Source organism: Mustela lutreola, chromosome 8 (genome assembly GCF_030435805.1).
Source record: "Mustela lutreola isolate mMusLut2 chromosome 8, mMusLut2.pri, whole genome shotgun sequence".
NCBI lineage: Eukaryota > Metazoa > Chordata > Mammalia > Carnivora > Mustelidae > Mustela > Mustela lutreola.
The window spans coordinates 137,217,035-137,243,909 of NC_081297.1; the positions used below are offsets into that span (position 1 = coordinate 137,217,035).

General features: G+C 43.6%; 1 protein-coding gene across 8 annotated transcripts in view; it reads right to left on the reverse strand.

Moving 5' to 3' along the window:
• Nucleotides 1-26,778, reverse strand: part of BPIFC (BPI fold containing family C) — a 50,485-nt gene extending 23,707 nt beyond the window's left edge. Inside the window, exons 1-12 of one of the 8 annotated variants that reach the window (XM_059186787.1) lie at nt 25,981-26,778; nt 25,764-25,887; nt 23,603-23,700; nt 19,394-19,472; nt 16,072-18,200; nt 15,782-15,946; nt 14,733-14,825; nt 7,860-7,983; nt 6,101-6,221; nt 2,197-2,325; nt 870-1,025; nt 682-745 (exon numbers count right to left, since the gene is read on the reverse strand). In XM_059186787.1, coding sequence (XP_059042770.1) covers nt 682-745; nt 870-1,025; nt 2,197-2,325; nt 6,101-6,221; nt 7,860-7,983 — 594 coding nt within the window. In that variant the 5' untranslated portion in view covers nt 14,733-14,825; nt 15,782-15,946; nt 16,072-18,200; ... (2 more) ...; nt 25,764-25,887; nt 25,981-26,778. Of the gene's footprint in view, nt 1-681; nt 746-869; nt 1,026-2,196; nt 2,326-6,100; nt 6,222-7,859; nt 7,984-14,732; nt 14,826-15,209; nt 15,324-15,781; nt 15,947-15,990; nt 18,201-19,393; nt 19,473-23,602; nt 23,701-25,763 lie in introns of those variants that run through there. The other 7 variants (XM_059186785.1, XM_059186784.1, XM_059186789.1 and 4 more) reach the window with 7 other exon arrangements.
• Nucleotides 26,779-26,875: the final 97 nt, after the last annotated feature.

Consider the following 26,875-nt stretch of genomic DNA (forward strand, 5'->3'; position numbering starts at 1 on the left):
ACACAGCCAATTCCATCTCTCCCCTTCCTCAAACACCATGTTCTGGAATGGAGACACTTGTAATTTTGGAAGTTATCTTAACCGATACTGTTTCTTAGAAACACCCTTTCTTCTCTCCCATTCCTTACCTGTCAAAATTGTACTTATTCTTCAAGGCCCAGTTCAAGTCCTGCATCCTCTAAAAACTATCCCCCAGGAGACTTTCAGGCCCTTTCGACTGAATCTTTCCACTTCCCTGAACCCCTTTGGTTCAGTCTAATGACCATGTAATTGCGTATTAAATCCAAATACTCATTCAGTCATTGTTCCACAAGCCTGAGTTGGGTTTACCTAAAAACATAATAAGTTTATTCCTATTTTATATCCCCAACAGCCTGTAGCCTCGTGCTGGGCACACAGTAGGTGCGCAATAAATAAACGCATGTGGGTTGTTTGCCCATCCTGTGCTGAGCACTCAAGGGAGGGAATACTGTTTCATTCATTCCTGCATCCCCAGCACCTACCACACTGGCACATGGTGGGCACTGGCGAAACTTAGTAAGGTGCAAGGGATAATGTGTGTGAAAGTGCCTTGGATGATGCCTGGCATACAACAGGTGCTCAATAAAGGTTTATTGACTAAGAATTAGGTAAAACATGGCAGAATGTTTTACTGTAGTTGTATCACCTCTAAAGACTTACCATTTCATTTAAGTTCTTTAAAATGGGTTTCTCCATGGGTTCAGCAAAGGAGTTGTACAGGACACTGGGGAGAAAAGAGAAAAAAACGGGCTTAATTCAGGAATCGAATCTGCCGGTGGTGAACCTCCTCAGGCTCTGCCGGGTAACCCCGTTCCAGACCAGCAACTGCCCATGATGCTATCGCTCACCTGAGGTCTCCGGAAAATGACACGTGGGCGTGGCTCACTTGGGCGTAACAGTCTTGGAGCTTCATGATTGGGTGACCAAAGTCGTTGCGGGCCAGGACAATGACACCAGTGAAGAAGACGCCAGAGAGAAACAGATCAGCTCCTCCTGTGTCTTGGCTGTTGAGAGAAAGTGCAAGGTTACCCAGGCCTGGGCAGGGGTGAGATGGGTCCTTTCTCTAACTACCTGCAGCCTCTAAGCTCCTGGAGGGAAGGACCTTTGTCACCAGGAACAGGTAGGAGCAGAGTAGGTGCTGAGCATTTTACCAAACAAAAGACGTAATGAATATGGGGATGGGGACAGCTTTAGCTTAGCATTTTTATCCTGGGGGCTTGGCCCCCACGGTGGCCGAGCACGTATTAAGCACCATTCATGTACAATGCTTGTGTGGATGGAGAACATGGGGTAGGCTTATTTAGGTGGAGCACAGATAGGGACGGGACACTACATGCAGTCTGTGAACTCTTTGAGGGACTGGAGTGTGTGCTACACACTCCATACCCGCAGGAGAAGCACATAGCATAAGCACTTAGTATGTGGCTGATGAGTCGGGAAAGAAATGAATGAATCCCGGAATCTATGTTACTTATGGGAGAATAAATACACCATTTCTTTACAGTGTACAAGTGTAGAGTTCTTGAGATGGGGATAAATGGTCCTTGGCTGGCACTCGATCAGTGGTTGTTGAATGACCAAGTCGATGAGTAGATGTTCTTTCTGGGGAACCAACTGGGGTAGACCTAAACATTACCCCATGACCGTGACTTCCACACAGAAGTTGGTCTTTGAGTAGTTGGTCTTTGAATTTGATCCCTCCTTTCTCTGAGAGTGCGCAAAGGCCTTTTGGTAGGGAGAGAATTGGGCTCCCAGTAACTTTTATCCTCTAATCTCCTTGTGAGGTAGGAAGGCCCATTTCCCATCAGTTGCCCCAAGGAGGGGGACGTGTGTGGAATGGCCCAAGAACACACAGTGACTCACTGAAGGTCTAAAATGTTGAGCACACGTCCATTGCTCCAATGGTCAGGGACTCCCAGCTCTTAGGAAGTCTTAAATGACAGTTTGCTCTGCCTTTAAGGGAAGGATGCTTCTCAGCCTCCCACTCTCCCCTGCCCAGACCCCAGCAGAGATATTCTGATTTAAATCTCTCCTGGAAAATTGTGCTCTTGAGAAAGATTGGTAGTGGCAGAGGGAAAGAAGCCCAATGTCAAAAACACCAGCTAAATTATGTACTTTCAATTTCGTTCCATTTCTCCCTAGAACAGCCACAGAAGCTTTGAGAGGAATACTTACAAGAGCGGAGACTTGACTTCCCAGTCGGTGCTGATGTTGGCGGTACCGTGGTTGGTCAGGGTCTTGATTCCCACCCCAGGCACAAAGGCTAATGAAGTATTTGGAAATGAGAAGGCATGGATTTTTATGCTGTAAAACAAAAACAGAGAGGTTAGCCCATGTCTTCTAGCGCATCTCTAAGTAAGGCAAAATCATAGAGGAGGTTTGTGGAACTCGCAAAAGCAATCATGACTTCCTATGGAGGAAGGAACCTCAGGTCGGAGGAGCTGTCTCAGGGCACTGACTTCTTCTTCTTTTTTTTTCTGAACTCGTAACCCTAAGATCAAGAGTTAGATGCTTAACTGACTGAGCCCCCCAGGTACCTCTGGGTACTGCCTTCTAATTCCCCTTTAACACTTGCCAAGAAGCCCCTGGTATCTAATTGAGGGGGAAATGAGCAAGTATAGAAACAAATTTGAAAAAAATCAAATTTTTTTTAGCTTCATTAAAGACAGTATGAGGTACAACATTGCCATCATGGTTTTTCCCTTCAGCTGCTCCAGTGTTTCTCGGTGAGGGGGAATATTATTTTGGATGGGACAACTATTTGGTATAGAGGACTGTTATACACATCTCAGGGTACCTGGCTTATTCGCCAACTAAATGCCACTAGAGCCCCTCCCCCCCCCATCATGGGACAATCACAAGGGCGCCTTCTTCATATTCCCAGATGTCCTCCATGTGGACAGTATCTTCCCTGGTTTAGAAACTCAGAATTTTACTTCCCCTAGAACTGAGCTGTCAATGGTAAGCAGGAGGCAACGGGCTGCATGGAATCTGTATAGGTAGACAGCTCATGTGCTAAGTGATTGCTCCCTGCCAGGCACTGCAATAAGCACTTTACATGCATTAGATCATTTTAATCCCCACAATAATCCCATGAGGTTGTTGCTGGTTTTGCAATCTGCAATCCAGAGATGAGAAGATATGGAACGTGGCTGAAGTCATATATAAGCGGTAGAACCAGACCTGGAGCCCTCCCCCATCTGTCTCAGACGGTTCCTAGCCAGTAGGCTATGCCACTTCATGCATTATGCAAGGGGCCCTTGACTTGGAGCTGAGTTTTGTGCTAGCCGTGCAACCCTGGGTGAGACACTAATCTCTTTTAGTTAGTCACCCAGAGGAAGGGTTACTCATGGGTACGTCGAGAAGACAAAATGAGATCATCTGCTTATAACTGTGGTATGGGAGGAAGGCATCGTTATGAACTAAGATTAAGAAAAACATAAAACATAAATGTGATGCTGATAACAAATGCTTATTTACTATTTCTTCTACTTTGCATCCTGTCCCACATGTCTTTGTTATACACTCTGAGTCCACTATGGGGAGAAGATGGTAGAAGTTCATTTAACAAATCTTGGAAATATTTTCAGTCTGATACGTATAGGTCTAATGCATTCTTTGTAGCCAAGCTATGGATATATCATTAAAGAAAATAATTTATTTTTGCTGGACATCTAGGTCATTTCCAGCTATTTCTGTGTTATAAACAATGCCATACTGAACATCCTCAAGCATGCTGTTCATGTGTGTGTCTTTCTAGTAAGGATGCTGAGAAGTGGGATTGGTAGGTTGAAGGGCATGCATTAAAAAAAAGGTCCTTGTAAATAGCCTTCTAAAATAGCTCTAATAGGGGCACCTGGGTGGCTCAGTGGGTTAAGCCTCTGCCTTCAGCTCAGGTCATGCTCTCAGGGTCCTGGGATCCAGCCCCGCTTCGGGCTTTCTGCTCAGCAGGGAGCCCGCTTTCCCCTCTTTCTCTGCCTGCCTCTCTGCCTACTTGTGATCTCTCTCTTTCTCTCTCTCTCTCTGTCAAATAAATAAATAAAATATCTCTAGTAAAAATGATATATGAGCGACATATATAATTAAAAATTTAGTAACCACATTTAAAAAAGGGAAAAGAAACAGGTGAGAGTGATTTTATTAATATTTTTTTTAACCCAATATACCTAAAATAGTATTATTTCAACACATAATCAATATAATAATTATTGATGGGATATTTTGTTTTCTCTTTTTCAAAATAAGTCTTCAACATATTTTTTTTTTTTACATTCATAATAGGATTCAGTCTGGACATTGAATTTCATCACAAGTCCTTGCCCTATATTTGGATTGGATAAAATTGTCAACAGAAGAAGTGCATTTCCATCCTCAAATTGTTCCATGCATACCTAAAAGCTTTTCAATAATTGACGTGAGTACTATTTTTTATTTTTAAATTAATTAAAATTAATTAAATAAAGCTTCACTGCCTCAGTTGCACTACTCCCATTTCCAATGCCCAATAGCCACATGTGGCTCCTATGTGGGCAGCACAGGTCAAAGAGTATTGTACTCTACTCTCAATAGCAATCTTCACCTACACATCATAATACATGTTTAACTCTGGATTTTTCTGCTGGGGCATTATCGTCACTGACTAAATAATTCATTTTGCAAACATATTATGTCCATCTCTCTTATTGGACATTAAGGGCAGGGGATATCTGTGTCCCTCACTACAATATCCCCTATGCTTAGAACAAAGCCTTGGTACCTAGTAGGTACTCGATAAATACTTATTGAATGGCCGCCTCTATTAGCAACTAGAGCATTTGCTAGGAGCTTTTCCTAGATCACGTTCTTCTCCCCATCCCCCCAACCCTTCCAAAAAACTCATGGTTTTATAGAATGGTACCCTTGATAACATGGAAAGTATTACTCCAAAGGGTTAGAGCAGCAGGGAATTATCACTGGACTGCTAAAGCCTTGGGGGCAAATTGTGAATCACAGATAATTGCTTATAAAATCCTGACTCTGCTTTACCTTCAAGACTGAGCTGAAAATGACAATGATGTTCTCTCCCTGAATCGCACTTTGGGGCTTTTTTGGGCAACTACGACGGCCAGCTGCTATCTGAACATCCATTCCTCCTTCTTGGGCAACTACGACGGCCAGCTGCTATCTGAACATCCATTCCTCCTTCTTCTGAATCCCTGAATTTGTTCAGGATGACAAAGATATCTGCTTGGAAAATGAATTTTCCAGTCTCTCTGGCTAATACTAATAAGTATGGTCATAAGACTACGGCAAATCCGTCCATTATTGAGTCCTCTTATTTCTTCTTGGGACTGGAATATGGGTTTGATGGCTGAGCTGCGGTGGCCATACTGAGCCACGAGACAAACGTGAGGACAGAAGCCAGCACTGAGGGGGGTGGGGCAGAGAAATACAAAAAGGCTGGGTTCAGATAAAATGGTGGGCTTCCATAGGATCTCTCTATCCTTTATTTTTCTTCTTCTTCTTCTTCTTTTTAATGTAGGGCTGAGATCAAGACCTGAGTGCAGATCAAGAGTCAGACACTTAACCGACTGAACCACCCTCTATTCTTTCTTTCGACCTTCTTATTTGTGGCCCATTTCTATAACCTCTGATATCTCAACTATGCATCGCTAAAGTAAGGGAAGCCTTGCTGAGGGTAGATTTGGTTTTGAGACTGTGACTGAATCCTGTATCTAGGTTTAAGGGGTGGAGGCAGCGATGGGCTGGGTAAAAATTTCTCTTCTTATTCAAGGGGCAAGGAGTTCTCCTTTTAGGAAAGAGGCAAGGACATAGAGACTCTGAGCAGATTCACAGGTGCCACAACAAGTATGCAGTAGGGGTAGGACTTGGGCCCAGGTGTTCTGACCCCAATCCTCCACTCTTTGTCAGCTTTGTGACCCCTCTTTCTTGAGGTCACTCACCTGATAAGCCCCTTACCAAAGATGGGTTAAATTCTACACTGCACGTCCCTGGTGTTACACCAGAACACCGAGGGCATAGCCACAACCCGAAGGTTTTAAAGAATAATTTCACTTGCTAAAAATACTCTTCTACTTACTTTGAAAAATTGTAGTTCACATAATCAACCTTCAAAAATTCCAGAGATTCAGAGCCTTCTAGGTCTGGGATCTTTTTTTCCTTAACCATTTGCTCAATCATCTCCATCCCAGCTAGAACGCCTATGAAGGAAAGAAAGCATTTACTGGTAATGACGAAGATGACAGGCTTACTACCTACCTGTGCTCTCTCCCCCTACCTGTGCTGCTCCCCCTACCTGTGCTCTCTCCCTCTCTGTCAGATGAATAAATAAAATCTCAAGAAAAAAATAAAGCCTGTCCTTCCCCACCACCCCACGCCGCATCTCTACAGATGGTCCCATCTGGTCCTCACATCATGACGGGGGGGGGCACCATTATGGTCATTCTCCCTGTTTTCCAGATGAGAAACCCACTGGGCCAACCCTATATATTGAGGAAAGGGGCAGAATTGAGACCCATACCCGTGGGAACTGATTAGATCTGTTCTTTTAGTTGCTTTGATCTTGAGAGTGGAATAAACACTTCTCACAACTTCAATAACGTTACAAGATTTCTATTTCTGATCCATATTTCTGCGCATATAAGTATATCAGTACAGTAACAAGATACACACATACATGCACGCATGTAGACATGTGGATACTGACATACATTCCCGGCGTGTATTTCTCAGTATAGAGCCAGCTCATACGGCAATTGTGCAACATGGGCCAACCTTAGATTCGCTGTTCTAGATGAGGTACTGGCAGCAAGGAGTTGCCCCAAACTCAGTCTTTCCTTCCTCCTCCCCTCCCTTCCTTCCCTCCGTCCTTCCTGCGTGTCTTTTTTGGTGCAGCAGGTGTTTCCTGGTCACACTTAGGAGTTTCTGAGTTAGACTAGCAGTACTTGGGCTGACTGCTTTAGTTAAGAAGGGATTGGAGTGGGCGCCTGGGTGGCTCAGTTGGTTAAGCAACTGCCTTCGGCTCAGGTCACGATCCTGGAGTCCCCGGATCGAGTCCCGCATCAGGCTCCCAGCTCCATGAGGAGTCTGCTTCTCCCTCTGACCTTCTCGCCTCTCATGCTCTCTATCACTGTCTCTCTCTCAAATAAATAAATAAAATTTAAAAAAAAAAAAAAAGAAGGGATTGGAGTGAATCTATCTGCCTGTACTCAGCTAATCTTGGGCCAAGATTTATAGGATAGAATTAGGCCCACACACTTTGATTTCCCAGTTCCTTTCCCATACACAATCTGCCCTCACCCCAGCTCTGCTCAACATTTTTCCCTCCCCAAGTTTATAAACATCTCTGAAGGAGTTTTACTTAATCTTTCAGTGTCCCGGGCTCCTTTTTGCATGTAATGAAAATATGGAGCCTCTCTCAAGAAAAATTCCCAATCATCATCTATAGTAAACTTGGCGCACAATTTTAGGGGATTCTTAGTTCCTTTTGGAATTAAGCCCTTTCTGAAGTTCTAAGGTGCTACTTTCACTCTCCCATCTCCTCCCCTCTAGCCTATGATGTATCCTTCTTTACAGCAGAGATGTTCATGGTATGTGCATGAGGGGGTACAGGGGATAGGAGGTGGGGAGAGAATGAGTATCTGCGGTCAAGTTTGGACAGACCTACCATCAAGGTGATTGTTTTTTGGACAGCACTTCCTTCCCAGCTGTCTTAGCAGTCTCCACATCATTCTACAGGAGAGCTTGCCTCAGTCATGATACAGTCCAATATGAGCTTGGAACTCATATAAACTCCACCTCGGAGGCTGTAGCCTGGCTTCTGGAAGCCCTTGACTTACCATAGTCCAGAGCCTGCTGAGTAACCCTGGCCTTGATTCCAGGGTAAACGGTCTGGGCAGATGAGATGTAGAGATTCCACAGGAAGAAACATCCCCAGAGGAGTTGGACTGCCTTTGTATGCATCTGCAATTAACCAACATTTATGGTTCTTTTACTATTTTTGACTTTTCGTTGGTCAATTCCATACAGTTTTCTATGATTTCTTGTTTCATTGCTCATTGCCAGAACTCGCTCTTTCCACCCATCAGTCCATATATCCATCCATCCATCCATCCATCCAACCATCCATCCATCCAACCATCAATCCATCCATCTATCCACCCATCCAGTAATCATTTATTGAACACATCAGAACATGTGCTAGGTGCTGAGGATGCAGAGATGACCTCTGTGTGTCCGTGGCTTCTGTTTCTCACAGATTAGTGGGTGAGTCAGACACACACACAGATGATTATGACTCAGGACAATACAATACAATGCAATGCAACCCAAGAGACTTACTGTAAATGTAACACTGCTGATACGTCTTGGGAAGGATAGAGGATGGGGATGTGGGATTTTAGACCGCTTCAGAACACGAGTTGGTAGTTTAGAAAGGTGGCTTTAGGGATGTGAAACAATCAGTCATCTGCTTAGAGACCCTTAATGACTCCCCTTTGCCCACAGGACAGGGTTTAAGCTCGCAGCCCAGTGGCAAGGCCTTGCCCCATCTACACTTACACCTCCTCAAAGACTTCCTTCTTTAACACACATGCCAGGCTCAACCCAGAATCTAGTACAATGCCCGGCATGCCGTAGATACACATATACAAAATCTTAAATAAACATCTCCAAGGAGAGGGACCACATCTCTCTCTTTTTTTTTTTTTTTTGCTGTTATATTGCTGGTGCTTGGCATATATTAAATATTCAGTGTATACTTATTAAATGAATGGACTCAATGAATTAATGACAGTCTATTTTCTTTCCCTTTCTTCCTTCTTACTTTCCTTCCTTCCATCCCTCTTTCCTTCCTTCAAGTAGGCTCTACACCCAGCATGGAGGCCAATATGGGGCTTGAACTTATGACCCTGAGGTTGAGACCTGAGCCGAGATCAAGAGTTGGATACTCAAATGACTGAGCCACCCCTGTGCCCCTCAGCCCATTTTCTTGATGAATGAAGCACAAGTTACCCATAGCAATGGTGACATGGGTTTCTTTTAATGACAGGCGAGTGAGTAATATGTTCACGGGCCTTGTTTCTAGTTCTGGCAGTTTGCAATCTGGGTGAGCTACCATTGCTGTGTTCATACGTGTCAAAGACCCACAGGTGACAGATTCCCACTGAGTTCACATATAAACATGAAACAAGTCAGGGAACTATTTGTGGGGGTGATGAAGGAAGAGGAAGTTGTGGGAGCCGTGCAAAGGGAGGGGTCAGGCCAGGTGGGCAGGGAAGGATTCAAAGAAGGGCTGGGATTCAGGAACAGTCTGGATGAAGGAAACGATCGTTTCAAGAGGTGTCTCTGGGGTGCTGGGCCAAAAAAAGAAAGAGGTTTGATAAAGGGAGTTGTGTGGGCTTTATGGATAAGGCCGTAGAGATAGGAATGGAATGTGTAGACAAAGGGGTGTTCCAGAGAATTTACTTGAGCGGAACAGAGCAGTCTGACCAGGGAGAGGAGTATCCGTGCAGGGCTGTGGCTAGCCTATCTTGGCCTTCTGTATGGAATGGGAAAAAGTTCCCTTTGGAGATATACCAGCCTTCTGGCACAAAGTGGGGCAAGCAGAAAATGTTTTTTTAAAAATCCCATACCATGTGCCTGGCTAGCTCAGCTGGTAGAGCATGAGACTCTTAAAAACCCCGTATCAGTGTGCCCAGCTTGGTAGGGAAAGCAAGGGCTGCCCTACTCACCCCTTGGGCTAGCATTTTTTTTTAATATTTAGATTTTATTCATTTATTTATTTTTGAGCGAGAGGGAGGGAGGGAGAAAGAGTGAGGCTCTTGACACAGGATTTGATCCTATGACCCTGAGATCATGGCCTGAGCCAAAACCAAGAGTAGGACACTTAACCCACTGAGCCACCCAGGCACCCCATGGGCTGTTTTGCATTTTGGCTAGTATACACATTGCCCAATTTATACAGGGGACTTATGTATAGATTAGTGAATGTTCATCTGGGTATTTTGCTGGAGGGTCATGAGGCTGAGACTTGGGGTCTGGACTTGTCTGTCTGGTGGTGTATCCGTCCACCTTCAGGTATGAGAAGGGGCTAGGTCAGTCAACTTGCTAGGTCAGACCAACTGGACTCTTAGTCCTTAAACACTCACCTCGCTTCCTGCCTAAAGCCTGCGCTTATGCTGTTCATCTTCACCCTGCACCTCCTTAAGGTTCATTTTAAATACAGCCCTCTCTAAGTTAATCACATTTCCTTCAGAATCCTTTGTCAAAACAGATACTTATTCATGTGTTTATATTTATTTTCTCACGTGCTCTCTGTCTCCTCTGTGAGAATGTAAGTGCCATGACGGCAGAGACCTCCTTTAATTTGGAGGCTCTAGAGCCTGGCTTGGTGTCTCAAACATAGAGTGACTGATAATTATTGGTAGAATGACTCAATGAATCATAAATTAAGGAAGAACCCTTACCTCGCTCTGCATTATTATTATTTTTTAAAAGATTTTATTATTTATTTGGCAGAGAGAGAGATCACAAGTAGGCAGAGAGGCAGGCGGCGGGGAGGGCAGGAGAAGTCTTGGGAGGACTGGTCAGTGTGGCTGGGGTACTGGAAATGGGGTGGGAGACTCAGAGTATTGACTATTTACTATTAGAAATGGGGGCATTTTGGGACACCTGGGTGGCTCAGTGGGTTAAAGCCTCTGCTTTCAGCTCAGGTCATGATCCCAGGGTCCTGGGATCGAGCCCCACATTGGGCTCTCTGCTCAGCAGGGAGCCTGCTTCCTCCTCTCTCTCTGCCTGCTTCTCTGCCTACTTGTGATCTCTGTCTGTCAAATAAATAAATCTTAAAAAAAAAAAAAGAGAAAGAAAGGGGGACATTTTAATATCTTAAGACTGCTGCAGTCTTAGCATTCAGTATGCTGTTTCAGCCCTACAGTGTTGGTCTGGGTATACTGGACAATGTGCAGAAAGACCTGGGCAGTGCTGGGGGCAGGGCTATGGAGTGGTGGCTTGGGGATGGTCGGGTGCAGAGAACATCAAGGGAAGCAGGGAGCAATGACAATAAGAGCCAAGGGGGCGGGGCTGGGGTAGGAGACCCGTCTCTGGTTGGGCAGCAGGTGATCTGAGGGAGGAAATGTGAGGAGTGGGTAGCAAGCAAGGGGCAGGGTGATACTAACATCTTACACTCGGAATGGATGTCGAAGCTAGGGCCAGTTGCCACCATCTGTGCTAGGCCCTCCTTGGTTCTTGTTATTCTGGGTTTGGGGGGTGTGTGGTCAAGGAGTCCTGGAGAAGGGGATAGAGATGGATGAGACTATGGGAGTCAGGGCAACACTCCTGGGGCTGAGATTAGTGGCTATTCACCAGCTGATATGAAAGTATGTCCACATTTTAACAAATGGTGAAGCCATATGGATGTGCATTCACACTGACATTGCTGTGGGCAAAGAATTGTAAATGATGCGTCAGGCCAAGGCAGGCATGAGAGAGATTTTCTTTTTTTTAAAGAGGAAAATATTTTCATAGCAGTGAAATGTGGTAGGAAAAAAATTAGACCAAAAAGTTTGTACACATTAGACTGTATATCACAATTAAGGTTGACGTGATCTCTCTGCCGGCATGTAACTAGGATCTCAGTAAGTATTTGCTAACTGACCAACTGACTGGGTTACAAGATTCTGGTTAACTAAGAAAGGTTCTAGAAGAGTGTTCAAATGGGGGAGAAAACCAAACCATCATAAAAATAACTCCATTTCTACAGTGAAAAAGCATAAAAACCAGAACAGAGCTATTACTTGTTAATGGAGTAACAAGTAAAATAATGAATTTGTATACACACACACACACACACACATACACTCTTACCATTTACACAACCCACAATCATCCTTGGAGACAGATGTTACTATAATTCTACCTCCCTCTCAGGCATGTGAACACAGAGACTTGGAGAGTCTGAATGACCTGTCCGAGACCACACAGTAAGTCAGGCACCTGGGAACCACACCTTGCTCTTCTGGTTCCCAATTCTAGTGTTTATGAAGTTAATTGCTTGATAAGTGCTAGATTTTTTCATTTTCTTCTGGGAACATTAGGAGATGCTTGATGCCATCTTCTATGTGGAAAAAAAAAATCAGGAAGTATCTGGAGATTTTCAAGTGTCGAAGTGCAAATCCTTTTGTATTTTCTTGGGCACAAATGGAAGTTTAATGTCCTTCCAGCAGCAAAAATCTATTTTCCCTTCTTCAGTGAAGGGAGTATCTGATGGAGATCCAGGAACTCAAAATTGCACATAGAAAAATATATTTTTCCTCTAGAAATTTTATGAGTGAATGAAATTACGGGGCTATAAAAGGATTGCATGTAACTTTCGGCTGAATTGTTTGTTAGGATGATAATTTATAGGCAGAGGAGGGAAGGAACTTTGTCAAGCAAGGAGATGAGTCCTAAAAGGTTAAGTAATTTGGCTGACAAATAAGGGCAGGATGAGTTGCCTATGAAAAGGAGGGATCCAAGATGACTTAAAAACCCTGCCCACAAGTTACCTATTTTGTTGTGCCTAAGGAATTGTTTCTTTCACGATTCAAAGCCTCAGAAGTCATTACCTTTCCATACCAATAAATGGACAGAATAACCCTTCTAAATTAGATGGCGCTGCCATAACAACATTTTTTTCTAGTTATGTCTTTGAGGCAAGGGCAACAAAAGCAAAAATAAATTATTGGGACTTCATCAAAATAAAAAGCTTCTGCACCATGAAGGAAACAATCAACAAAACTAAAAGGCAGCCTATGGAATGGCAGAAGATACTTGCCAATGATATATGCAGTAAACGGTTAGCATCCTAAATACATAAAGACCTTATACAACTCAACACCCCCAAACCTTACAATAATCCAATTTAAAAATAGGCAGGAGACATGAACAGACATTTCTCCCAAGGAGACATCCAGACACCCCACAAAACACATGAAAAGATGTTCAACATAACTTATCATCAGGGAAATGCAAATCAAAATTACAGTGAGATATTACCTCACACCTGTCATAATGGCTAAAATCAATGATACAAGAAACAATAAGTGTTGGCAAGGGATGTGGAGGCAAAGGAATCCTTATGCACTTTTGGGAATGCAAACCGGTACAGACACTGTGGAAATGGAGTGGAGGTTCCTTAAAGAGTTTAAAATAGAATTACCATATGATTCAGTAATTGCACTACTGGGTGTTTAGCCTCAAAATACAAGAACACTAATTCGAAGAGAAACATGCAGCCCTATGTTTCTAGCAGCATTGTTTACAATAGCCAAACCATAGAAACAGAGTATCCATTGACAGATGAATGGATAGAGAAGGTGTCACACACACACACACACACAATGGAATTTCATTCAGCCACAAAAAAGCATGAAATCTTGCTATTTGTAACAAGATGGATGGAGCTGGATAGTATTATGCTAAGTGAAATAAATCAGTCAGAGAAAGACAAATACCGTATGATTTCATTCATATGTGAAATTTAAGAAACAAAACAACTGAGCTAGGGAAAAAGAGAGAGAGGCAAACCAAGAAACAGAAACAGACTCTTAACCATGGAGAACAAACTGATGGTCACCAGAGGAGGTCGTGGCGGCGGGGGTGGTGGTGGTGGTGCATGAAACAGGTGATGGGGAGTACGGAGGGCACTGTCCTGAGGAGCACTGGGTGTTAGAGGAAAGCGCTGAATCACTATATTGTACACCAGAAACTAATATTACACTGTAGGTTAACTAGCTAGGATTAAAATAAAAACTTAATATATAAAAATATGAATGTATCAGGTGGCCCTTGCCTGAACCATTCTGATGACCAGAAATAAGAAAACTCTAGTACAACTTGGGAAATTCTCGAGACAGATCGACTTGCCATTGGTATTTGCAATGGTGAATACCAGACAGACTTTGGGAAAATCAGTTAACGCAGGTGGTCAGTGAATGAAATGCAGCCTTTAAAACAGGGGCAAAGGTTGAAAAATTAAGTCCAGTTGGTTTAAAGAAGCCTGGACTGCCAGAATATTCCAACCTAATTGTGAAGACAAAATGTGTAGAAGGAGTCTAAATCAACAGGTATAGAATATGGGTAGAACTGGGGCAGTTTCATGGGATTCAGCTCACACACCTGATTTTTACCAAGATCTCAAATGACAAGGGCATTAAAAAAATTTACACCGAGTCTTCCCCAAACTCCATACTTAACACAAACAGGTTAAACAATTCCTGCGAGTGGGAGGGCCCTTTGCTCTGGCAGGATGTAGGTCACTTGATGTGGTTTAAGACCTGGCCCCAAACACAGAGATCAGAGCAGCCCCTTCTTCCTTGATCCACACTGGTTCGACTTAGAGACAAGTTAGAATTTTCTGCCACTAGAATTTTCTTCCCCCTTGAAATGAAGGTAAACATAAGTCCAGAAGATTGAGGGACTGTCTTAACGTTGCCGAATGAAGCAAATGTCAATCACGCGTCCATACCAACTATCTACTCTTTCTCAGACCTTCTCAGAACCTTCTAGGTGGGCATGAGTGACACAAAAGACAAACACAAAACAGAAAACCCTGGGCAGACAACAAAGACGCAGGCTACACGACAGCTCACTGAACCGGGGCGTGACCAGTGGAAGGGTAATCCCTAACTGGGAGATTTTCCGCTGGCAGAGACCAAAAGTTTCATGATTCTTACCTCAAGTAGGGGAGGTGTTCAAAGCTGGGAGCACCTTCGACTCCTTCTGCCTCTGAAGCTATGTGTTCTCCACTTGAGCCTTGAACTCAGCTGCTGAAAAGACAAGATAATTAAGTCTGAATCATCTAGTGGTGGATTTTTTTTAAATGCCTCTTTCAAAATGTGATACATGATTGCTACACTTCAGTTGCCCAATAGCATGAATGAACACTACAGCCTCTACCTAGATGAGCAGACAGTGCCACCCATGCAGTGATTACTCCCTGTAACACACACACACACACACACACACACACACACACACACAATTATGACGATGCTACCAGAATGATTAACTCAAGATTTCCAATGTACTTAAAATGGTGTCAAATTGGACTGAGTTGGAAGATGAAGAATTTTCTTCCTTTCTGGAATAATAGGCCAGTTTCTCCTGGTCAGGGTGCCTGCAGTAAATGGCCCCACCACTGCCCAGAATACCTTTTGGGACTTTTGGTGGATCGGATTCAGTCTGAAAGCATGAGGCTTGATAACCGGGCTGACCTAGTTACCACCTTTATCTTTCAGGGTAGGAGCAGCGCGCAGATGGTATCTCTAAGTGCCTGTTCCTTTTCAGGCTGTTAGTGACTTCTGCTCTCAGCATTTCTTTGAGGTTCGGTTGGGTAGGCGCCTCAGCTCTGACACGACTTCACACCGGTAGGTTCTAAACCCTGCCTGCCCTCTCGTCCCCCCACGATTTAGTCTTCGCATTTTACATGGCCAGGGATCTGACGGCATGAAGTAGCTAAGGTCAGGTCTGATTTACAGTTTTCTGGGTCAGATAGGGCGACCCACTGTCCTGATTTTCTCAGGAAGCAGGATTTTCAGTACTTAAACCAGAACAGTCCTGCGAACAGGAGCCTGGTAACACTAAGAACAACAGGCACACTATTCAGTATTGTCTGCACTCCTGAGAGCTCTTTGAGTCTCTGACCCTGGGCGCCTCCCGTTATATTTACCTATTTAACTTGTGCTTCCTTAGGGGCAAAATGGGAATAAAAAATAGTATCTACCTTGGGACGCCTGGGTGGCTCAGTCGGTTAAGCCACTGCCTTCGGCTCAGGTCATGATCCCGGGGTCCTGGGATCGAGTCCCGCATCGGGTTCCTTGCTCAGTGGGGAGTCTGCTTCTCTCTTTGCCTCTGCCTGCCACTTTGCCTGGTTGTACTCTTTCTCTCTCTGACAAATAAATAAATAAAATCTTTAAATAAAATAGTATCTACCTTGATAGGATCTGGTGGAAAAAAAGTTGGCCGTCAGCCGGTTGGGGATGCTGTTGTGTACAAATAATAGACACTGCTCACAGTTCTGGAGACTGCAAGTCCAAGATTAAGGAGCCTGCATGATCACATCTTCCTGGTTCACAGCCAGCGCCTTCTGGCTGTGTCCTCACACAGTGGCAGGAGCCAGGGATCTCTCTGGAGCCTCTTTTCTTCGGCATCCGTCCCATTCATGAGGATTCCACCTTCGTGACTTGAGCACCTCGTAAAGGCCCGCCCGCAGATACCATCACTTTTGGGATTAGGATTTCAACATGTGAATTTTGGAGGGATGCAAACATTCAGACCATAGCTCTTAAAACTGAAAAATGCTGTAAAATTTTATTCATTGGTATGTGGCCTTATCAATGGTGACACAAGCCTGAAGACACTTTCCTCATTGAATCATTTAGTGTCAGTCATTACAGATTCCCCTCATTCAGTCCACAAATATTGGGCAAGGACCTCTTCAGTAAAAAAAGACAGATTCCCTGTCCATGTGGAGTTGATTAGATGAGGCTGGAAACAAACAAGCAAACAGCAAAATGAATAAAAAGGTAGAGATCGCGTCATACGCTATGAAGGAAACAAGGGGCAGTGCTGGTGTGTGGTCTTGTAATGGACAGGGTGCTGTCACTGGGGGAGGCATGCTCCCTTTGTGGGATGGCCCAGGGAGGCTTCTCTGAGGCGGCATACTGGAGCGGAGACCCGAGCTCTGAAGGGAATAAGGGTACAGACCCCCGTACTGTATGAAGGAGAGACATACAGGCATTCGGCATCTGAACAGCAGGGTCTGGTGGGGAGCTGGAGTTCTGGGGAAACCTTGGCTGGAAATGTGAATTTCTAAATCATCATGTGGTCCAAAGATGCAATGGAATATTACTCAGCCATCAGAAAGGATGAACACCCAACTTTTGTATCACCGTGGACAGGGGCTGGAGGAGATTATGCTGAGGGAAATAAGTCAAGCAGAGAAAGTAAATTATCATACGGTTTCACTTACTTAAGGAATGAGTAAATACTTATTTAGTATTTATATATTTATTTAGTATTTATATACTTATTCAGTATCTGTATACTTATATAAGTATAGTACTTATATAAGTAAATAAGTAAAGACTTAAGGAGCACAAGGAATAACATAGAGGACATTAGGAGAAGGAAAGGAGAAGCGAAGGGAAGGGAATCGGAGTGGGAGGTGAACCATGAGAGACTGTGGATTCTGGGAATCTGGGAAACAAACTGGGGGATTTGGAGGGGAGGAGGGTGGGGGGTGGGTGAGCCCGGTGGTGGGTGTTAAGGGCGGTACATATTGCATGGAGCACTGGGTGTGGTGCGTAAACAATGAATCTTGGAACACTGCATCAAAAATTAATGATGTACTGTATGGTGACTAACGTAACACAATAAAAAGATTCTATTAAAAAGAAAAATAAATAAATCACCATGCTGGCGGCGAAAAGAAAGCCCAGAAGTTGGCAGGTGCACATGGGGCGGTGTCTCATGGTGGAAGGGCTACTGAGGGCTGCGCGATGATTTTAGGTGCTTGACGGAGAAACACTCGATTGTCATTGTTTTAGTGTTTTTAGTGTACGAGGGAAAAGAATACACAACGAGACATGGAAGCAGAGGAATGACATCACAGATCACGTGGACAAAATTGACAAAGTACCCCAAATATTTCTGTCCTTTCCTCAGAATCTTCCCTGGGTGGCAGTACCAGTTTCGCACCCTGCCCCCCCATCTCTCCTGCCCAGAGCAGCGGCTTGGCCCTAACTTCCTCCCCTGCTGGCCCACCCTCCCCCACCGCTGTCAGTAGGATCCCCCTCCTCTCAGCCCCCTTGGCCTCTCCCATCCATTAACCAGATGCATAGGATCTGCTAGACTCCCAGAGAAGCTGAACGTTAAAACAGCAGTATTTTTCCTGAAGCAGTTACTAATTTTCCCTTTTGTCCTGGAAAACCTGAAAGTCTTGGTGGAAAGTCTTGGTGGAAACCTGAATCACTGTTGTCTATCCTGGGGCGTCTGGTATGGGATTTGAGGGGAGTTCTCAGGAAAGGTGGCCTGGAGAAAGTGAACTCGACTCTGTCCTGCGGTGCTGGACCTGTCCTGCCCGCCCCACCTGGGACGCTGGGCAGTTTGCTCCGTTTGTGGGTCTCTGCCATCCAGAGTCACTGAAAGAATGAAGCTGAATGAGCTAACACATAGTTTTTCATACAGTATTAATAAGATGCACCATTATGTTTCTCTATTTTTATCTTAAACATTCAGAGTTTCCGTGGTATTTATTTTTTACATTTACCCTCTATTTGGAAATTAATAAGTTTTCTCTTAACATAGCTTCCCCCTCAAACAAATGTACATACAGCTTTTAAAAAATTATCATTTTTTTAGAGAGGGAGAGAGAGAAGTGAGAGAGAGGGGCAGAGGGAGGGGGGGAGAGAATCTTAAGCAGCCTCTGTGCTGAGCGTGGAACCTGACGCGGGGCTCAATCTCATCTCAGCATTCCCACGACCTGAGCCGAAATCAAGAGTCAGACACAACCAACTGAGCCACCCAGGCGCCCCTAAACCAATGTACATACAATTTAAGAAGTGGACTGGTTTATGGGGAAAAGTAAATAACGGTGCAGCTCTGGTGGGACATGGAATAATTCTAGGGAAAAAAAGGCCCAAATAGTTTTGAGTTTAGGAGACGAAGGTGGAAGAGGAGAGGGCAGCTAGTCTGTTTTTATTTCATTTAGGAAGGGCCTGAGATTTCAGCTCCTCAGCATCCTTTTTGCTCAACAAGTGGCTTTAAGACAAATTTGCAGAATCCTTCATCACATCACAAGCCAGTAGCACTATGTCCAGGGTCACAATTTATTTTAGTTTTTCAGATTTAACTGAGAGAATGTGCTGGGAATTCCTGCTTATCCAGCCTACCCACAGTGGCAATTTAGAAGGCAAGATTAATTATTTTACTTACTAATGTCTGACAGCATGTTAGTCTCTACAGATCAAGGGACACCTTTAATTAAAACTCCAAAGAAACATCATAATTAACTAGGTAGAATAATTGCTCACTAAAGAAAAATTTCAAGATCCAGTGTTAAGGAACTGAGCACCCTCCTTCTTGGTTTCTAGAATGTCTGAGCTCTTCCCATATAGAACAAAAGCTATCTGAATACCAGAGTTTTTTTTGCACTTGGAAGACAAATTATATTATTCTTTGCAGGAGAATAAGAGGGGACAGGGATCATCTGTACGTTGGTGGGGGGGAACAACGATATTTTGTGTTGGTGAAAACTGGTTAAAAGGACACCCCGAACGGTTTACAGCATGGATTTCCTCCTGGTTTTGAAAAATAAACAAACCCACTTACTTACCTCACTTATTATCAGTTGTCTAAAAGGGAGTTACATTTTCTTATTTGCAGTTCAAACCAAATTTAAATTCATGTTAAATCTGAAATGAACATACATATGTCTTTTATGAGACATGAGAGATACTGTGGAACCAAGCAAACAAGATAATGTGATACAATTCTGAAATGTCTGAGAACCACCAGGGTGAGCCCAGTTCAGACAAGAATTTCTCTACCTCGACGCTCTGACACTTTGGGCAGCATAATTCTTTGATGTGGGGGCTGTCCTATGCCTTGTAGGACCCTTAGCAGCACCTCTTGCCTCTACTGTGATGTTAGCAGCACCACTTTCTCCTACTCTCGTTGTGACAAAAATGTCTCCAGACTAGGACTAATGTCCTTGGACAGGCCTTGGTTGAGAAGCAAGAAAATAAAATATATTCAAGTATTCTATCTACCTTGCTGTAGAAGCTGGCGCGCCTCTGGAGGGTCAGATTCTACTATCCTAATAATATTTTTCTTACTTATCAATACATATTTGAATACACTCTCTTGGTGACAGATTCAAACAACACTGAAGTTTACATATTGAGCCGTGAAAATCCCTGATGCTCCTTCCACCCCTTATCCCTGTCTTCTGCATGCCTGCTTCTAGTTTGCTTTCCATGAATATTTTTCTTTCTTTCAATAGATTTCAGACATCTTCATTTGGACCCTGGATAGGGTTTTAATCATTTCAACAACTTCTGAAGATTCTTTTCCTAATTTGCACGGCTTGAATTTCCTTTCACAACACTTTTTTAAGGTCCATTTCAATTTCTTACCAATCATAGCAGATACCTCAAAGTACTTTATAAGTGTTAAGAAAACCAAAACAACCACAGCAAGACCACATGGTATAGACCAGTGGTTCCCAAAGTGTGGTTTCATAGTGGCATTACCTGGAAATCATTAGAAATGCAAATTCTCAAGCCCTTCTCAAGACCTGCTAAATTAGAAAACTGTGTACATTAAAGCTCGAGATTCAGGAAAATGGATTGGATTTAAGTAAATACTCAAATGAAGGCCAACCTGGCTTTCTTTGGTAGAGACAGAATGAAAATCTTAATTCCAAACAGATATATGAAAAACTTAGAGATAACAATGGATATCTTTATACCACTTTAAATTTTGCTTAATTAGTCCTAACAAGGAGGCGGGACTGAATGTTGTGAAGATGGATTAAGACCTGTCTTTTCCCCTTGAAAAACTCATAACCTAAGACTGGAGAAAGCCTGATGTGCAAATAATTGTACTATGATATGATGGATACCATTGAAAAGCATGTTCCAAGTGCTCTTGGAACAAAAGGAGGGAGCAACATACTTTCCTTGAAAGAAGGAAAAGGAAAGTATTCCAGGCAGAAGGATCAGCATGTGCAAAAGCACAAGAGCACACAAACTTACTTGGTGGGAGAGGATGTAAAGCAGGGGGAGAGGCATTCTGGAGGAGGGGCAGTCTGCATAGTCTATAGGGGTCATTGGGAAAATTGAAGAAAGTGATTTCCAGCTGGACTAGTAAGGGTTTTTATCATGCACAGAAATCTGATTTATATTCAGAAAACTATAGGAAACTCAACAATAAGGAAAAAAAGTTAAAAAGCAGGCAAGAGATTTGAAGACATCTCACGGAAGAAGATCTATAGATGGCAAATAAACATACAGAAAGATGCTCAACATCATTATTAAGAATTGCAAATTAAAGCAATGAGATACATCTATTAGAAGGACTAGAATCAAAAACAACCTGATTGATATACCTATATCTATATCTATCTATCTATCTATCTATCTATCAGTGGTGAGGATGTAGAGAAACAGAAACTCTCGTACATTGCTAAAGAGAATGCAAAACGGTACAGCCATATTGGAAAACAGTTCGGCAGATTCCTACAAAATTAATCCTGCTCTTGCCATACAATCCAGCAATGGTGTTTCTGGGTGCTTATCCAATTAATTTGAAAAATTAGGTCCATGTAAAAACCTGCTCCAACTCAAATGTTTATAGTAGTTCTATTCATAATTGCCCCTTAAATGGAAGCATCCAAGATGTCCTTTAATAGGTAAATGGATAAACTGTAGTACTTGCATACAATGGGATGTTACTCAGCATTACAAAGAAATGAACCAGGAGCCGCAAGAAGGCATGGATTAATCTCAACTGCATATTGCTAAGAAGTTAGTCACGAAGCCAGAAAATGTTACACAATGATTCCAGACATATGACATTCTGGAAGAGGCAAAACTAAAGAGATGGTAAAGAGATTGGTAATTGCCTGAGACTCGGGGCAGGTGGTGGTGGAGAAGGTTGAAGGGCAGGGGACTTTTTAGGTAGTGAAATGAGACATTATGCGTTTGTCAAAACTGATAGAACTTTATAGGTCAGAATAAATCTTAACGTACGTAGTTTTAAAAAAAAATCACATAGGAGATTGAGGGGATCCAAGACAGAATGCAGAATGTAAGAAAAGAATCTAAATGCTTTACAAGTGTATGAAACAACCTTGGTGAAGGGGATTGGAGAGCAAGGTGCTGACCTGTGTCGCTCTGCGAGCGAGTGGAAACTGTGCTATGGAGGCCAGCAGGAGCTATTGTTGAAGCACTGTACTCCAGCTGACAATATTGTTTTTGACAAGGGTATGGGTTAAGAATCTTGAAACCACGACACATAGCTGCTGGAAATGAATGACTAAGTAAATGGATGGTGGATGGGGGGAGCTAGATTTGTCACATTTGGATTGGGAAGTTACAGATAAGCAAGGGAGGAGAACAGAATGATGATGTGGTAATGGATTAGAGCTGGAAACATCAGAATGAACTCATGCTCAGCTTAATACAGAAACAGATGGTTATGTATGGAAATAGTGTGTACATACATGTATCTCCCTGCTCTGTCAGCTTAGAATGCTTAGAATTAATAACACCTCAATAGCAATGAGCACCTCTAGCACCCAGGTCGTGGTTTCTAATACCACTCTCCTGTAAAAAGCACTAGGGTACCTAGGAAAAATGGTTGATTCTAGGGTTGGGGCAGGATATATACAAAATGATCCTAGAGCATCTTACAGTGCCAGAAAATAAGAAAGTGCTAAAGAACGGAACGAATGAACAAAAATCCACAATAATGTAAAATGGATACAGTAGCCAGTGGAAAGATTTCCCAGTGGTCAAAGCTGGAACAATGTGAGCAACAAAATAAATGAAGCAGTAATGGATTATAAGCAGAAGTATAAAATAAATATAAGTCCATGCTGATATAAGGGATTGAATAGACAAATCTCCTGTACAGAAGATATTCAAATAATTTATATAGATACTCCACCCTTAAAATCTAAAACTCTAAGTGTGGGCTGCACATAGTGACTTTCTTCCAAAGGCTACAACATGAAAAGGAGAAATAAGGAGTACTCTTACTGTGGAGAAACCAAGTGATTAGGATTAACAACAGCAGCGAGAAGTCATACTGACAGTTTACACTGTTGATGGGCTGAGCATGGCACCTTGACTTCAGTGATCTTCTTCCCAGGAGCATGTTACCTTGGTCTAATCATGAGAAAGCATCAGACAAATCCCAGTTGAGGGACGTTCTACAAAATCCTTGACCAGTAATCATTAAAACTGTCAAGGTCATTAAAAAAGGGAAAGTCTAAGAAACTGTCGTAGCCCAGAAGAGCCTAGGGAGACATGATGACTAAATGTAATGTGGTGTCCTGGATGGGATCTTGGAACAGAAAAAGGACATAAAGAAAAAACTGAGGGAATCTGAATAAAGTATGGACTTGGGTTAATACAAATATGTCAACATTAATTCATTCATTTCGATAAATGTTCTACACTCACCTAAGATGTTACTTGATAGGGTTACTTGGGTGTGTGGTATATTCTTTAAATTATTCCATAAATCTAAAACCATTTTAAAATAAAATATTTTAAAAAAAAGTCTACAGGGAGGGTATGTATTCCCATAGAAGAGTGATATCGTCCCTTTTCATATTCTATAGAATGGTCCATTAAAAAAATAAATTTAACTTTCGGAATTCTTTGAGAGTTGCAGTAACTGTTACTTGCAGACATTAAAGTGACATCCTTCAAGAAATTAAAAAAACAATTTCAAGGAGAGAAATAGTTGAGAGAAGAGGTATATAACGTTTTCATGTATCTTTGAAGTTTAGGAGGATTATCCTCCAGAGTACCTTAAATCTTGGTGGTGCCTTGTGGATGTTCTGGTTCTCTTCCAGGACCCTTCTAAACCCCTGTATTTGGATGACTTCTTCCATGCCGATGGTTATATCTAATGGGGCAAAGGATTGAGACAAGAATCCCAGTTAGATAGGTTTTCTAATCTATTAGAAATCTATTGGTTTAACAAATTATCACAAATTTAGTGGTTTAGAACAAAAAACCAAGAAAGGTATTATCTCACTTAATCTTTACAACACAGCTGTCTGATACATTGTTACTCTTTTCATTTTTTTAAAAAGTATTTTTTAAAAAGATTTGATTCATTTCTTAGATATCACAAGTAGGCAGAGAGGCAGGCAGTGGGGTTTGGGAAGCAGACTCTCCTCTGAGCAGAGAGCCCAATGTGGGGCTTGATCCCAGGACCCTGGAATCATGACCCAAGCCAAAGGCAGAGGCTTTAACCCACTGAGCCACCCAGGCACCCCACTCTGCATTTTTATAGGTAGTCACTTATCCAGGTGTACGTCGTACAGAGAGTTAGACTGTGGTAGGTGGTCTCTAAAGATGGCCATCATTATTAGCCTTGCACTAATATACCAAGAGTGGTATCTCATAGAGAAATAAATGTATCTTGTCTTGGTCACTATTATTTCATATTTCTTAAGGCAGCTGAAGCTACATTCTAACTAATAAGACCTCCAAATAGAACCATTTTCCAACTTCTGTTATTTCTACTTCTGTGATGTCATCTCTGCCCACCCATCATTTCCACTCTTACTGCCATTCTACTAATTCCTTTCTTCTCAGTTACCAAAAAGAGCCGCCAAACTAAGCTGGTCCCTAATCCAGTGCTTTTCAAGGCAATTTCACCCTCTAGGGAGTATGTGGCAAAGTTTGAGGACATTCTTGCTTTTTACAACTGGGGGAGAGGTTTCTCGTAGCATTTGGTAGATTTAGATGTTGCCAAATATCCTGCAAGGCCTAGCATAGTCCTCCACAACCAAGACTCAAGAAGCACCACCTGTCAACAGTGCCAAGGCTGAGGAACCCTGATCTAACATATCCACTACACTCAACAGGTGATAGATTCAAAGTTCAGATCTGACCTATGTCCCTTGTGGTGTACACCTGTCAGACTCGTGGCTTCCTATCATCTTTTGAATGACCTTTCCACATTTGGGGACATTAGCCTTCCCAAGGAAGGAGTTCAGACCCCACAATCTCAGTCTCCTTTGCTGCTAGGACTCAGGCATGGAACTTCCGTCTCCCTCAATCAGATGCCTTCCTATGAGCCTTTGATTTAGAAGTGAGCAAGGTGAAGAAAAAGGCTCTTTCGGAAGCTCGGCATCTTGTTGATGGGGGAGACTGCAAAGCAGTGCAGCCTTTGAAGGTGGTAGCCATTCCGCAGTGGCTCCTGTCAGGGTGACAGCAGTTTCCTCCAGGGCAGGGTAGGGCGGCAGCAGCAACCCCAGTCAGGCCGGATAGTGTCCTCATCAGGCCAGTTCTTCAGCGTGGTTCTGAGTTTCATTCCTTGAATTAGCCTGGAGCCACTTTAGTCCTTCCCAGTATCCTTTTTAACATATTCCAATTCTTCTTAGTCAGCCAGAGTTAGTCTCTATTGCTCAGCACTAAGAAACCTGATAAAGAATTCCCTGCTTGGGAATAGAGTTGGTTAATAGAGTTCTCTGCTCAGCAGGGAGCCTGTTCCCCACCCCCACCCCCCTACCGCCTGCCTCTCTGCCTACTTGTGATCACTGTCAAAAAAATTAAAAAAGAAAAAAAAAAGAATTCCCTGCTTAAAACTCTCCCTTGCCTTCCCATGCATTCTAGAATATAGTCTCGAATCCTTTGCCCAGCTCAAGTCTCTTCTTTATCTCAGATGAACCCACTCTGTCCTTCCCTCTGGCCATACTGAGCCACTCTGGTCCTGCCACCCTTCCTCAATCCCAGATTGCTTGCCACTAAAGAATCCTACTGGCACAACCACCCTTCTCTGTGTACACCAGTCCCCAGGATTGCTCTTACCTCTGTCATAAACATACAAACAAAAAAACTCACTATGCTCTACTACAAGAGTTGATTCACTCAACTGTGAATTCACTCATTCTTTGCGTCCCCAGCACCTGGAATGATATCTAGCACAAAGCAGGTGTTTAATACGTGTTTATTTACCTAAGGAAGATCAGGAAGTGGACCAGTACTGCCACCTACTGGGAGGAAACTCCATTGGGCTTTTTCATAAGGATTTGGACAGTGGCTCTCAAACAAGGATATTTGACGATTCGCTCTCTCTCATCTAAGTGATAATCGTTACCATCATTGTCAGACTCTCCATGGTAGCCGGCCTCCCGGGTGGCTCCCAGCGCTCCCTGTCTGTTGGAATTCCTACCTCTGTGTTGATCCTTCCACACTGAAGGGTTGTCTGCAGTGACAGTAGTGATGGTATGTGACTTCTGAGGCTTGATCACAAAAGACACTGTGGCTTCTGCTTTGCTCTCTTGGGGACCACGTGTTGTGAGAGAAGCCAGATGCCAAGTCATGGGGACACTCAACTCACCCTGTAGGGAGGTCCGTGCTGTGAGAAACAGGCCTCCCGCCAACACTCAGGTGAGTGAGCTATCCAGCAAGCAGGCTGTCCGGCCTGCTGCAGCCCTGGCCTACATCTTGACTGGAATCTCAGGAGAGACCAAGACAGAACCACCCAGCAACGCCATGCCCCAATCCCTGACGCCCGGAACCTGGGGGACACTTCACCTTTGTTGTTTCAAGCTGCCAAACTTTGGGGTGATTGCTATGTAACAGATTACTACTATACTCAGCGACACAGATCAGGGACTACAAGCTGTTTCATACTTTGCTGTAACAAGAGGAAACTAAGGGAGCCTGGGTTCAACTAAGGCTTCCAGAGCAGATGCCTACGGCTGGCGCTGAGCGCCGCGGAGGAAATGAATAAAGAACCAGGCACTGGGGCTTGCGGAATGGCGAGTCCCGTATTCTGCAGCCCCTCTCTCGGCGTTAACTTTCCCCGAGCACGTCTGGAAGGACTCGGCACAGCCGCCGCAGGAGAACCCCCACGGCTGCCAGAGCCGCGACACCCCGCAGCCGGCGGCAGTCTTGGCACCTGCGCACTGAGCGCCTCTTACTCCCAGGCGGAGCCGTTGCGCGCCGAGTCATCGATCACAAGCTGCCCAGCGGCCTGGCCGGGCAGCTGCCCGTCCGAGGGGTGGGCTCTAGGGGGCGCCCTCAAGAGAGGGGCGGGGCGCTCATGTTCCAGAGACCGGCCG